Source organism: Dipodomys merriami, unplaced genomic scaffold (genome assembly GCF_024711535.1).
Source record: "Dipodomys merriami isolate MVZ:Mamm:240054 unplaced genomic scaffold, mDipMer1.0.p SCAF_3, whole genome shotgun sequence".
Lineage (NCBI taxonomy): Eukaryota > Metazoa > Chordata > Mammalia > Rodentia > Heteromyidae > Dipodomys > Dipodomys merriami.
In genome coordinates, this window is record NW_027204492.1 from 29,632,500 (window position 1) to 29,645,166 (window position 12,667).

At 35.3% G+C, this 12,667-nt stretch overlaps 1 protein-coding gene across 6 annotated transcripts in view; it reads left to right on the plus strand.

Annotated features, from left to right (window-relative positions):
* Klhl13 (kelch like family member 13) overlaps nt 1-12,667 on the plus strand; it is a 164,661-nt gene that overhangs the window by 128,760 nt on the left and 23,234 nt on the right. For all 6 annotated transcript variants that reach the window (XM_070039852.1, XM_070039857.1, XM_070039853.1 and 3 more), the window contains one exon: nt 1,798-1,939. In XM_070039852.1, the coding sequence (XP_069895953.1) occupies nt 1,798-1,939 (142 nt within the window). The remainder of the gene's footprint in view (nt 1-1,797; nt 1,940-12,667) is intronic.

A 12,667-nucleotide genomic window follows, 5' to 3' on the forward strand; every position in this document is an offset into this window, starting at 1 on the left:
AAATTACTACGGATGAATAGAAATGTTCTGGTTGGGGATACCAGTATCCATTAATATGTTCTTGAATTTTCAAATTGATTTTGTAGTTTTAAATGTCCATAAAATGATTGAAAAGTATATTTGAGTATTGCATATTATGCATATTATATGTAACAATTCTTTTGAAATCTATTTCTAAATCTTTTTCTGAAGCTCTAGTGGAAGGCTATATTCATTTTCTTAATGCTTGTTAAAATCCTATTTAAAATTTTCTTTATTAAATATCCATGACAGATGAATAAAACATGGTTATATATTATTCATTCATTTTTAGTTAGATTGTAGTTTTAGTATCATTAAGAAGAACTGATGTCCCCCTTAAGGCCAGAGTTTTTGCTAATTATTGCAAGATTTAAAACCATTTGGTTGGTTTCTGAATTCACAAAACAGACTTTATTGTATATCTTAAAACTCTAATTCTTGTCAAAGGTGATCAACTCAGGTTATAGATATAGGAAAATAGGTGGATTCTTTAAAATATTTGATAGTCCAGTTAGAAAAGCAAATTAAGTCAACATTAAGGAAATTACAGATAAATAGGGGAAATGGAAAACACTTAAATTCATTATCTTTATTTTATTTGTTTTTTATTGTGAAAATACTGTACAGAGGGGTTACAATTAAATGGGCAAGGTAATGAGTACATTTCTTATCAAGCATTGTTGCTTTCTTTTAAATTAATGATTATTTAGCAATTTCTATCATGAATATACACACCAATTTGGAACTGTAGCCTCCTTGCTTTTAGGCAATTGATTCAGAAAGAATTGTAACCATGTGTACCTCTTCTAAAGAATAATAAGAGGTCATTCCCTAATGGTGAATTTTCAGTTTAATATAACAAGAAGCCTTTTACTATCACATACTTCGTCCTCTTACCTGGACAAGTAAGTGTCCTATTGACTTCAGATTCTCCAATACTTTTTATGACCCTTGAAAAATTAGTTACATACATATGGGGAATGTCCTGTATTTATTTTATTCATTTGTATGAAAAGTCAGAGATGCTATTGGCTATAGCTATTTAGTTTAAAAATATTAAATTATTTCATGTATAAAATTTCACTCAGCCTGAATTGATTAAATGATCAGAAATGGAAGTAATTTATTAATATATTAGTGTTGACCTTTGACTTTTGTTAATGGAGACCTTGAGTTTGAAATAAGATTAGACCTTGATTTAAATCCTAATCCAACCATTTTAAGAACATTATGACCCTAGATAGGTTACTTTAACACTTCTTTCACTTGTTAGCTATACACTAAATAAACAGATGATAATAAAATAGGACCTACTGAATGGGATTTTTAAGGATTAAATGAGGTCATATGTATAAAATTATTGGAAAGTACCTGATACATATTAACTACTCAATAAATGAAAACTATTAGTTTCATCTTTAAAATTAGATATTACAAATTTAACTAAATAATGCCATTTGATGGCATTTCTTTCTTAGAGAAATAACAAAAGTGATGCTAGACTAATCTTTGTGACTATCATTTAATGCCATCTTTTAAATCATCTCCCAGTTCTTGTGTATATTTTCAATCCTGAAAAATATCTTATGTTTATATTTCTTCTATGATTCAAAGTGATTGATACAAGCCTGGAATGCAGTGAAACAAAACAAACTACATCATAATCTATAATCAGATGATTGACAGTAGTGACTGATTATGTTTAAAAATAATTTCATGATTGTGAGTTATTCATGTTTTGATTTGCTTTTCTTTCTGATTTTACAAAAATTTCAGATCTCTTGTGGAAGAGGAAGACCAACACATGAAACTGTCCCTTGGAAACAGCGAAATGGGCCTATCTTCCCATTTGCAGTCTTCCAAGGCAGGAAGCACTCGCATCTTTACCAGCAATACTCACAGTTCTGTGGTGTTACAGGTAATCCAAACTTTGCCTTTGGCAGTAGCAAAGCTTATAAAACCTACCAGAATTTTTGTGGTTCAGGACATACATAGAAGGAGAAGTTGTAGGTGTATATGAACAAGGCCAGGAGAGAAGTGGTGTGGTAAATTTCTGCATTTTGGTAGTCAGATATTGTTATGAACATAAAACTTCTCTAAAAAATAGAGGTATCCACCAAGGAGAAATCTTGATATAGAAGAGTATGCCTTCCTTAAATTAATAAAAATTCTAGAGTTTATTCATTGTTTTGGTTTGTGAAGAGAGTGTTGCTACATGCCACTTTCTTAAAGAATATCTTAGCTGTCAACATTGATTCTCCATTACACACAGCCAAAACAAATATCACAGAATCCATACACTAAATTTTCTAGTTTTTTCATTGATGTTGTTTTACAATTGTCTTTGTTATAGTATTAAAGATCATATTTATTTGGTGGCTTACCTCACATTGGTAATAGTTGGTATTAGAGTACAGGATGAGCTACTGGATGCAAACCACTGATGTAAGAAGTAGCAAATAACATGAATGGAGGGAATATAAAGACAAATTGAACATAGAATACAGCTTTGTGAAGCTATTCATGTGTATATTAATACTTCAAATACTTTTGACTTTGTTAACATTCACTGTCCTCTATAGTGCTAATGAATTAGAGAAATATACTGGATGTCCACAAATGTCTTCAAGATACAGTTAAAGTATATCAAACTTTTCTGCTTAGTGTAAAATGAGAATGCATATTTCAGAATATATCTTTAAATGAAATCTCCCAACGTGGTTTTCATGTGTATATCTGGTCAAAAGCCATTATAATGAGGTAGCATACAATATATAGTAAATGCAGGAGAAAGGCAGCACTTGCCATGTGGCATCAGTATTTAATATAATTTTTCTGTGCTTCATTCTCATAATTCTAAAATGTGAGTCTAGGTTAGGACAGCTCTATAGTCCCCTTTAGTTCTGATCTTTGAATCTAATGAAATCCCATTTTTTCCAATAACCCAGTTTCTAATGAGAGTTAGTCTATAAGGTTCATTGTCTCATGGATATTATTATAGAAATGTGAGAATTAGAGGCTGGAGATGTAGCTTAGTGGTAGAGTAATTACTTAGAAGTATGACTGTCAGGTAGGCGAAGTTTTCTAACCTTTGGTATCTTAATGCTGCAGAAATGGTGTAATTGTTCATTTATCAAAGCTATGGGAGGAAAGAATAAGGGTCAAACAGAAAAATAGGAGAGGTAGAAGTGTTTTGGTGTGTTTACGTTAATAATGAAAAAAATGAAGAGATAGCCTTACTCTTTCTATTATAGATATGTCCTATTTATGCCTGTACTGTAATCATATTTCAAACAAATTAATGTAGCCCGAATAATTTTGAGAATTTAAATCAAAACAATGACAGCTATTATAGTACAGTAACAGACACTCACAGCAGCAATTCCCCAATTTTAATACATGCCAGAATCAAAAGGACAGCTGAACCCCAATACAGTAGTTCCTGGTAGAGCCCAGGGACTTGCATTTCTAATAAGTTTTCAGATGATACTTTAAATGGGTGAATAGTATATATATATATATGAATTATATCTCAACACAGCTGTTTGTAATCAAAGTAATAGGGAAGTTTGTATTATATAACCCTATTTGTAAAAAATATGCATTAGACATAAATACCTATGCATATGAATGTATAACCATAAGCCATGTTACTTTTTGCTGGGTATAATGCTACAATGAATTTTTTCTATATGAAGTATATAACTTACAAAACAGAATGGTTGACAGCTATTTTAAAATTAGACTTGTTGAAATTAGAATTAGATTAGCTGCATCATGCCTTAGCTTACAGGTCCAGGTAAGAATGGTAATGTGAAAGTAACCAGAACACAAAAGTTTGTGTTACTTCACAATAAAACTCTTTTCAACTGATTTATTAAAAAAATAGCATTGATTAGTTGTAAAAGAGGCTTCATTGGGCTGGGAAGGTAGCTAAGTGGTAAAGTGCTTGCCTCACATGCATGAGGCACCACATAAGCAGAAAAAGCCGGAAGTGGCTCTGTGACTCAAGTGGTAGAGCACTAGCCTCGAGCAAAATAAGCTCAAGGACAGTGCTGAGGCCCAGAGTTCAAGATCCAGGACTGGCAAAAAAGAGAGGCTTCATTGTGACAAATACAGTATATATATATATATATAATGTACTTTGAAATTTATTCCATCTATATTATTTTTTGTTAGCCCCTCTTCCTCTTCCCCTCTCCTTTTGAACAGTTTTTGGTGGGTTTCCTTATGGGTTGTTTTCATATAGCATTCTATATTATATAATGTGAAAGTAACCTGAAACATTGCATTACTTGAAGCTAATTTTTTGCAACCAGTTTCTCATGTTATTGAAAATATTTTCTGTAGTGATGCAGACCTACCAACTTTATTTTGCTGTTGAAAAATCTAAGAGTTTGTGTTCTCCCAAACTGAAGTTTTTAAAACCTCACAAACACTCACAGAGAATCTTTTCATATCTAATATTAGGTGTGTGGTTGTCAAGGGAATAAACCAGAGAGGTCTTAAATATGTAAATGTTATCATTCTTTTTAAATTAGTAGGTACACAAACTCCAGCTTGAAAAAGGCATTGAAAGTGGGGTCAGGGGAACAGATCTACAAAGAATAACTGTTCTAAAAAGTGTCATTCTGTAGGAGTACCTATTGCCTAACTCTAGAGGGAATGACATGCTGTTCAGCCCAACTCAAATTCTTTTTTTATTATTGTAAAGATGCTATACAGAGGGGTTACAGTTACATGAATAAGGTAATGAGTACATTTCTTGTCAAGCATTGTTACCCTCTCCTTGTTTTTCTCCTACTATCCCTTTCCAAATTATGTCAGCTAATTAAATGACTTTGGGAAAGCTACTTATCCTTTCTCGACCAGTTTCCTTATTTGTAATTTAGATGAGAGATAGGAAGATTAAATGTCACAATTCCTTGAGAAGTAGTGCGTGTGGTAAGTATTCATTTCTTTTTCCTTCCATCCAAAGTAAAGAGAAACTGTGAGGAAATGGAGCTGGACAGAAGTGATTGGAACACTCCAAAATGGTGTCCATCTGCTTGGCACAGATAGGTCTAGTAGATTAGTCATCTTCAGTAAATGGGCTTTAACAAATTAAGCTGTCAAAAACAGTGCTTAGAAAGACATTTAATATGGGGTTAGCCTACATTCCTAGAATCTTGAACAAATACCAGAAGAATCCATGGTGAAGTTAGCAGTGCAAGTTATTTTTTCTTAAGTCAGGAAGATTAACCAGGATTAGTTTACCTTCCAATTGGAAAAATGAAAGATAATTTCATTTCTGTTACTTGTTGGCTATCACTATGCCTGTGAAATTGACAGGGTTTTGCAAGTATCAGAGAATTGTCTGTTTAGAATCATTGGCCATTTTCAGTTGAATCTTTTATATTTTTATTGTTTAGTAGTAAGTTTGTACATACACATATATGGGACATGATTTGCAAGTATTTTCTTCAAACATCTTTAGTATTATGCTCCTTCATTAGTCTGCATAGGTACCATGCAAAGTTCCATTCCCTTTTCCATTTGACAGTCTATTTCTAATTTGATGGTACATATTTGGCATTACTTTTCAGATTTCTGATTTTTCATTGTCCTCTACACACATATTATTCTTTTACATATCAGTTGTTCTTGTACACACTTCTCCCTGGGATGCTCTTACTTTATCTGTCTGGTAAGCCCTTGTTCATTTATAATGATTCATTCTAAGTGATATCTCTCTATGAAATGTCCCTTGTTTTATCATTTAATTTTTTTCTGACAAATAAAAATAGAAATATTAATGGGGTAATATTTGATGTTTTGATACTGAAATGAGTTATATAATGTTTAAATCAACTTAAACATATGTCCCTTCAAACATTTATCATTAATTTAGGGTAAAAACTTCCAAACTCTTTAAATATAAAAAAATTACAATACATTATTGTTATCTAGAACTATTCACCTGTTCAATAGCACATTAGAATTTCTTATTCTTAGCTAATTATAACTTAGTACTGCTTGATCAACCTCTCCCTGTGCAAAATATTTCTTGACTGAAGCAGCTGGTGGCTTCTAATATGCATACCATTAAGTGTGATATAAATAGTGTTACCTCTCAGTGAGAGCCTCAACATCTAGGCTCCGGGTTGTTGTTTCTGTAAGCCTCTGATCTAGTGCTAGGGTACAATTGATGCTTAATAAAAGATAACAAATAGGAAGATCTTAACCTGGTATCTAATGTAGAGGAGCTAACACAATGTCTTTTTATTGCTCAGATGGGCATTATTTATGAAATAAATGTATTTGAATGACAGTCCATTAATCACTTGCATCTATACTTGATTCACTGATATTTAATATAATGTCATGAAAGAGAAATGGCAAGATTTGTTATTTCCATTTTATAATTTTATAAATAAGGAAACTGAATTCACAGGATGATTATATATCCATTAACTAGCAAATACTAGGACTTGACCCAGATTTTTTGACTATGAATTTGCATCTGTATTCTGATCTTGCTCTAAACTATGTTAGCTTTTTTCCAGTGGCACTGAAGTTTGAACTCAGCACCTTATGTTTGCTAGGAAGACACCCTACCATTTGATCCATATATCTAGTCTTTTGCTTTTATTTTTCAAATAGAGTCTCACATTTATGCCCAGTTCAGCTTGGACTGTGATCTTACTTTTAAGTTTTCCTTGTGGCTGGAATGACAGGCACATGCCACCACACCTAGTTTTTTAATTGGTTGAGGAGGATTCTTGTAAATATTTGTTACCTGGGCTGGCCTCCAACTGTGATCCTCTTCGTCTTATCTATACCTCCTGGATCACTAAAGATTATAGACAAAAACCACCACATCTGGCTTATTTTATAATGTGCATAAATATTAAGTATTCATTAACTATAAGTGAAAAAGCATAACAGACAAATATAATTTGGCATGAATGAAATCGATTTTATTTTCGATAGAAATAGCAGAATCATGCTGTTTATGGATAACATGTATCCTTCTTTTCTTCTCCTCCTGCCAAAAAAGGAAAAAAACCCCAAACATAGCTAGCAAAAATATTAATTAAAAGATGGATGCATACACTCCTGTTAGAAAAATGAGAACATAACTAAGATACCATGCTTCAGTTGGTGGCCATATATGTCTGTTGTAGGATATTTCCATTGATGGAAACAAGTGATGTCTTGAATATTGGCTATGCTTATCCAAACACCTAAAAACTTGAAAAAAAAAGCCTCCCTGCTCCAGATACCAAGGATTATAATGAGCATTTTCTATCTTAAAGATTGACATGTAATTAGATTGCTCTTTTCACATTTTCTTCCATTTTAGCTTTATTCTAATTTATTTTCTTCCTTTCTCCCTCCTCTCCCTCCCTTTTTCCCGCCCCTCCTTCCTTCCCTCCCTCCCTCCTTCCCTTTTCTTTCCTTTTCTTTCCTTTTCTTTCCTTCCTTCCTTCCTTCCTTCCTTCCTTCCTTCCTTCCTTCCTTCCTCCCTTCCTTCCTTCCTTCTTTCCCTCCCTACCTCCCTCCCTTCTTCCTTTCCTTTCCCCTTCCCTTCCCTTCCCTTCCCTTCCCTTCCCTTCCCTTCCCTTCCCTTCCCTTCCCTTCCCTTCCCTTCCCTTCCCTTCCCTTCCCTTCCCTTCCCTTCCCTTCCCTTCCCTTCCCTTCCCTTCCCTTCCCTTCCCTTCCCTTCCCTTCCCTTCCCTTCCCTTCCCTTCCCTTCCCTTCCCTTCCCTTCCCTTCCCTTCCCTTCCCTTCCCTTCCCTTCCCTTCCCTTCCCTTCCCTTCCCTTCCCTTCCCTTCCCTTCCCTTCCCTTCCCTTCCCTTCCCTTCCCTTCCCTTCCCTTCCCTTCCCTTCCCTTCCCTTCCCTTCCCTTCCCTTCCCTTCCCTTCCCTTCCCTTCCCTTCCCTTCCCTTCCCTTCCCTTCCCTTCCCTTCCCTTCCCTTCCCTTCCCTTCCCTTCCCTTCCCTTCCCTTCCCTTCCCTTCCCTTCCCTTCCCTTCCCTTCCCTTCCCTTCCCTTCCCTTCCCTTCCCTTCCCTTCCCTTCCCTTCCCTTCCCTTCCCTTCCCTTCCCTTCCCTTCCCTTCCCTTCCCTTCCCTTCCCTTCCCTTCCCTTCCCTTCCCTTCCCTTCCCTTCCCTTCCCTTCCCTTCCCTTCCCTTCCCTTCCCTTCCCTTCCCTTCCCTTCCCTTCCCTTCCCTTCCCTTCCCTTCCCTTCCCTTCCCTTCCCTTCCCTTCCCTTCCCTTCCCTTCCCTTCCCTTCCCTTCCCTTCCCTTCCCTTCCCTTCCCTTCCCTTCCCTTCCCTTCCCTTCCCTTCCCTTCCCTTCCCTTCCCTTCCCTTCCCTTCTCCTTTTCCCTTCCCTTCTCCTTTTCCCTTCCCTTCCCTTCCCTTCCCTTCCCTTCCCTTCCCTTCCCTTCCCTTCCCTTCCCTTCCCCCTTCCCTTCTCCTTTTCCCTTCCCTTCTCCTTTTCCCTTCCCTTTCCTTTTCCCTTCCCTTTCTTTTTCTCTTCCCTTCCCTTCCCTTCCTTTTCAGTTGGCCATGGGGCTTGAACTCAGGGCCTGGGCACTGTCCACGAGCATTTTTGCTCAAGGCTCATGCTCTACCACTTTGAGCTATAGCTCCACTTCCAGGTTGGGGTTGCTAATTGGAGATGAGATTCTTATGGACTTTCCTGCCCAGGATGGCTTTGAACCACAACCCTCAGATCTCAGCCTCCTATATAGCTAGGATAACAGGCATGAACCAACAGCACCGGGCTTTCTCTATTTTCTAAGACATCATTTCATAACCCTAACTTATTATCTAGCTAACAGAATAGTAAAAAAAGAGGGGGACATTTCAGAAAACTATTCAAATTAATGTGTCTTGCTTTCTCTTGGGTCATTTTCATTCAATGTTTATACTAAAATAAATGTTTGGGTTGCTGATCATGTCATGTTGATAAAATGTACCCTATTTCAAAATTTTATGATTCTAAGATAAACATTAAAATGTATTCTTAACATATGGCATGAATAGAAGTTAAAATTTTATAAAAGAGCTCAAATACTTGGATTGTTAATGTTTCAGTGAAAATTACATTTTAATTTCTTTTTAGTCCCTTAATTGTTGCTGAAATATAAAGAAATCATTCCACAGATATTTCTTAAGAATAATTCTTGGAAATGGACTCATTACCTTGTTCATGTAACCGTAACCCCTCTGTATAGAATCTTTACAAATAAAGTATATATATTAAAAAATTCTAAATAAAGGAGCCCAGTCAGGCTCAGTCTTTCTGAGACTTCTCCCTTTGGACAAAGAGTTCTGCTTTCCTTTCTGTGCCAATAAAAGTCTAGTCTTTTGGCAAAAAGAATAATTCTTGGAGCACTCAGAAGAGAGTGCAGTAAATTTTTCCTGTACTTCCAATTGAGTGTGTATCTTCAGGATGTGAACTGCAGGAGTTAGACTTTTCTTAATTTAGTCTCCTTTAGTTTGTTATCCTGCCATCTCAATTGAACACTAGTGATTATTTAGTAGCTATTGACCTGATAGATAGGCTTACTCAAGAGTCAGTTATGCAAACTACTAAACTATTAGTTCTAGGAGAAGGTTCTTGCTTTGTTTTTTTTTTTTATGTTAGGAGTAAAAGTGTCCAAATTTATCTGTAGGTTGCTATAGGTATTATGAAGTTCTTTTCTATTCTTTGTTTGCTGGCAATATTTTTCTTAATCAGGACTGAATGCTGGATTTTGTCAAAAGCCTTCCTTTAGCTATAAAATGGTATTATATTTTTTTTTACCTTTAGTCTGCTAATATTGTAAATTATATTGATTTACCTTTTTTGCCAGTCCTGGAGCTTGAACTCAGGGCCTGGGCAATGCCCCTGAGCTTCTTTTGCTCAAGGCTAGCACTCTACCAGTTGAGCCACAGCACCACTTCCGGCTTTTTGTTTATGTGCAACTGAAGAATCAAACCCAGGGTTTTGTGCATGCTAGGCAAGCACTCTACCACTAAGCCACATTCCCAGACCTCTTTTACATTTTTAGCATCAATTAGACAGGTTAGTTTCATTTTGACATGTCCTTATGTACATAGAATACAGTGTATCTTGATCAGACTCACCCAGTCCATTGCTCCCTCTCATTCCTCCTGCTTCCCTCCATCTTCCAAAACCATTCTCAACAAGCTTCATTGTTCAGTTTTCACAAATGTACAGAATATTTTGATCCCATTCATCTTATTTCACTTTTCTATGTTCTCCTCCCGTCCCACTATCCTCTTATCTTGGACAAGTCCTGGTTTTCATTTCTGTCCTTTATCTTGTTTTTTTTTTTTTGTGTTTGGACTGGGGCTTGAACCTAGGGCTTTTTTATCTCTCTCAGCTTTTTTGTTCACTGCTGACACTCTACCATTTGAGCTATGCCTCCAGTTCTGGCTTTTTGCGGATGAACCGGAGAGAAGAATCTACAGGACTTGTCTGCCCAGGCTGGTTTCAGACCATGATCCTCATATCTCATCCTCCTGTGTAGCTAGCATGATAGACCTGGGCTAATGGTGCTATGCTCCTATCCTTCATTTTTAAGTGCATGTTAATTGTTGTAAGAGATTTCACCATGGTATTTTGTACATGTATATCCAACAGTTTATTTAGATTGCCCCTCTCTCTTACTCTCACTTTCTCCATCCCACTACCCCACTGTTAGGCAACAAGTTTCAGTGAGTTTAGTTTTGCTCTTTCTAGTTACAGGTGCAATGCACTTCAATATTATTACCTCTAACTTTCTTTTTTCCTTTTTTTGATTTCTCTATTCCCCTAAAACACTGTCCCTCATTGCTTAAAATCTTGACTTTCTTCTGTCTTTGATTTTGTAATTAAGAATTTTGGTAGATGTCACACAGATTCAAGTATTGCTTGAGGAAATTTTAAATTCAAATTCAATTTTATAGCATTCAGGTTATCTGTTTCTTCTAGAATAAACTTCGGTAGTATCTATCTTTCATGGGGTTTGTGCATTTCAATTGAGTTGTCTAACTTATTGACCTACAGTTGTTCATTTTTCCTTATATCCTTTATAATTCTAGTCATATCATTTCATATCAATCCTGCTTTTAGTAATTTGTATTTTTTCCTCCATAACTAATCTAGCTCAAGAAACAGCTTTTAGTTTTACTGACTTTACCCTATTTTTGTTTTGTATTCCATCCATTTTTGTTAATCTTTGTTTTGTCTTTTCCCCTGCATAATTTGCAGTTAATTTGTTCTTCTGTTTTAAATCTCATGAATGGGAAATGTATGTATTTCATATGAGACATTTTTCAAATGTAGTCATTTACTAGTATAAATTTCTACATATAGCTTTAGCTGCATCCCCCAGTTTTTGGTATACACATAATAATTTTATATTTTTAAATATTCAAAACACTTTCTAGTTTCCCTTTTGATTGTTTCATGTGTTATTTGTGAATATGCTTGTAGGCATACTATTTGGATTTCAAATATATAGAACTTCCCAGAGATCTTCACAGTCTTCTCTTACTTCTCATTTAATTAAACTAGTCAGAATATACTTTGTGTGACTTGAGTCCTTTAAATTCTTAAGACTACTTTGATAGCTCAAAATCTGATTTACATTGGTAAATTTCTCATATGTTCCTGAAAGTATTTTATACCATACTCAAAATCTGATTTACATTGGTAAATTTCTCATATGTTCCTGAAAGTATTTTATACCATACTATTTGGTGAAGAATTCTATAAATGATAACTAGATCAAATTGGTTGATAAAGATAAAATCTTTTTTTTCTTAATTGATGTCTGCCATTCAATTATTGAGATGGCAGTATTTAAATCTACAAAAGCTATTATAAATTTATTTCTCTGTAGTTTTTCCAGTTTTAACTTCATGTATTTTGAAACTTGGCTGTTAGATTCATGAACATTTAAGACTTTTATGAATTTTATTACATTGAGGCTTTGATTATGAAATGACTCACTTTATCCCCACTGTCTTTGATCTGAAGTCTATTTTGTCTAATGCTATGGTCATGCCAGCTGTTGTTTTCTTAGTATATATTTTACCATTATGTTACTGTTCGTAGATCCCTAGTGTCTTCTCTCTAAAGATCTCTTACTTATTTATTTATTTTTATTGTGAAAATACTGTATAGAGGGGTTACAATTACACGGGTAAGGTAATGAGTACATTTCTTATCAAGCATTGTTGCCTCCTCCTTTGTTTCCCCTTCCTATCACTTCCCATCTCCCTTCCCCACTCCACCCCTCATCCCCACCCCCCCACCCCCCAGCCAAAGTTGTAAAGTTTGTTTTTCAACATAACGACTTGTACATCTCAGCTGCCTGAGTCACCTCAGACTATCAACTCTAGGAATTTTTTTTCTGATTCCTACTCCTTCTACCTCTGTCTTGGAGCTCTAGACAGTATGTTGTGATAATTATCGTGTTCACCTAATTTATTTATCATCTTTTGCAGATGTTCTTCCTTTGATCTTCCAAGGTGTATTTTTAATGTATTTTATCTGGTTTCAATGTGTTTCAGGAATTAACATAAATCTAGTCTCTGTTATTTCATCTTCACTGAGAACAAAAATTTATAGTCTCTAATTAAATGCTAAATTGTGAAACCCA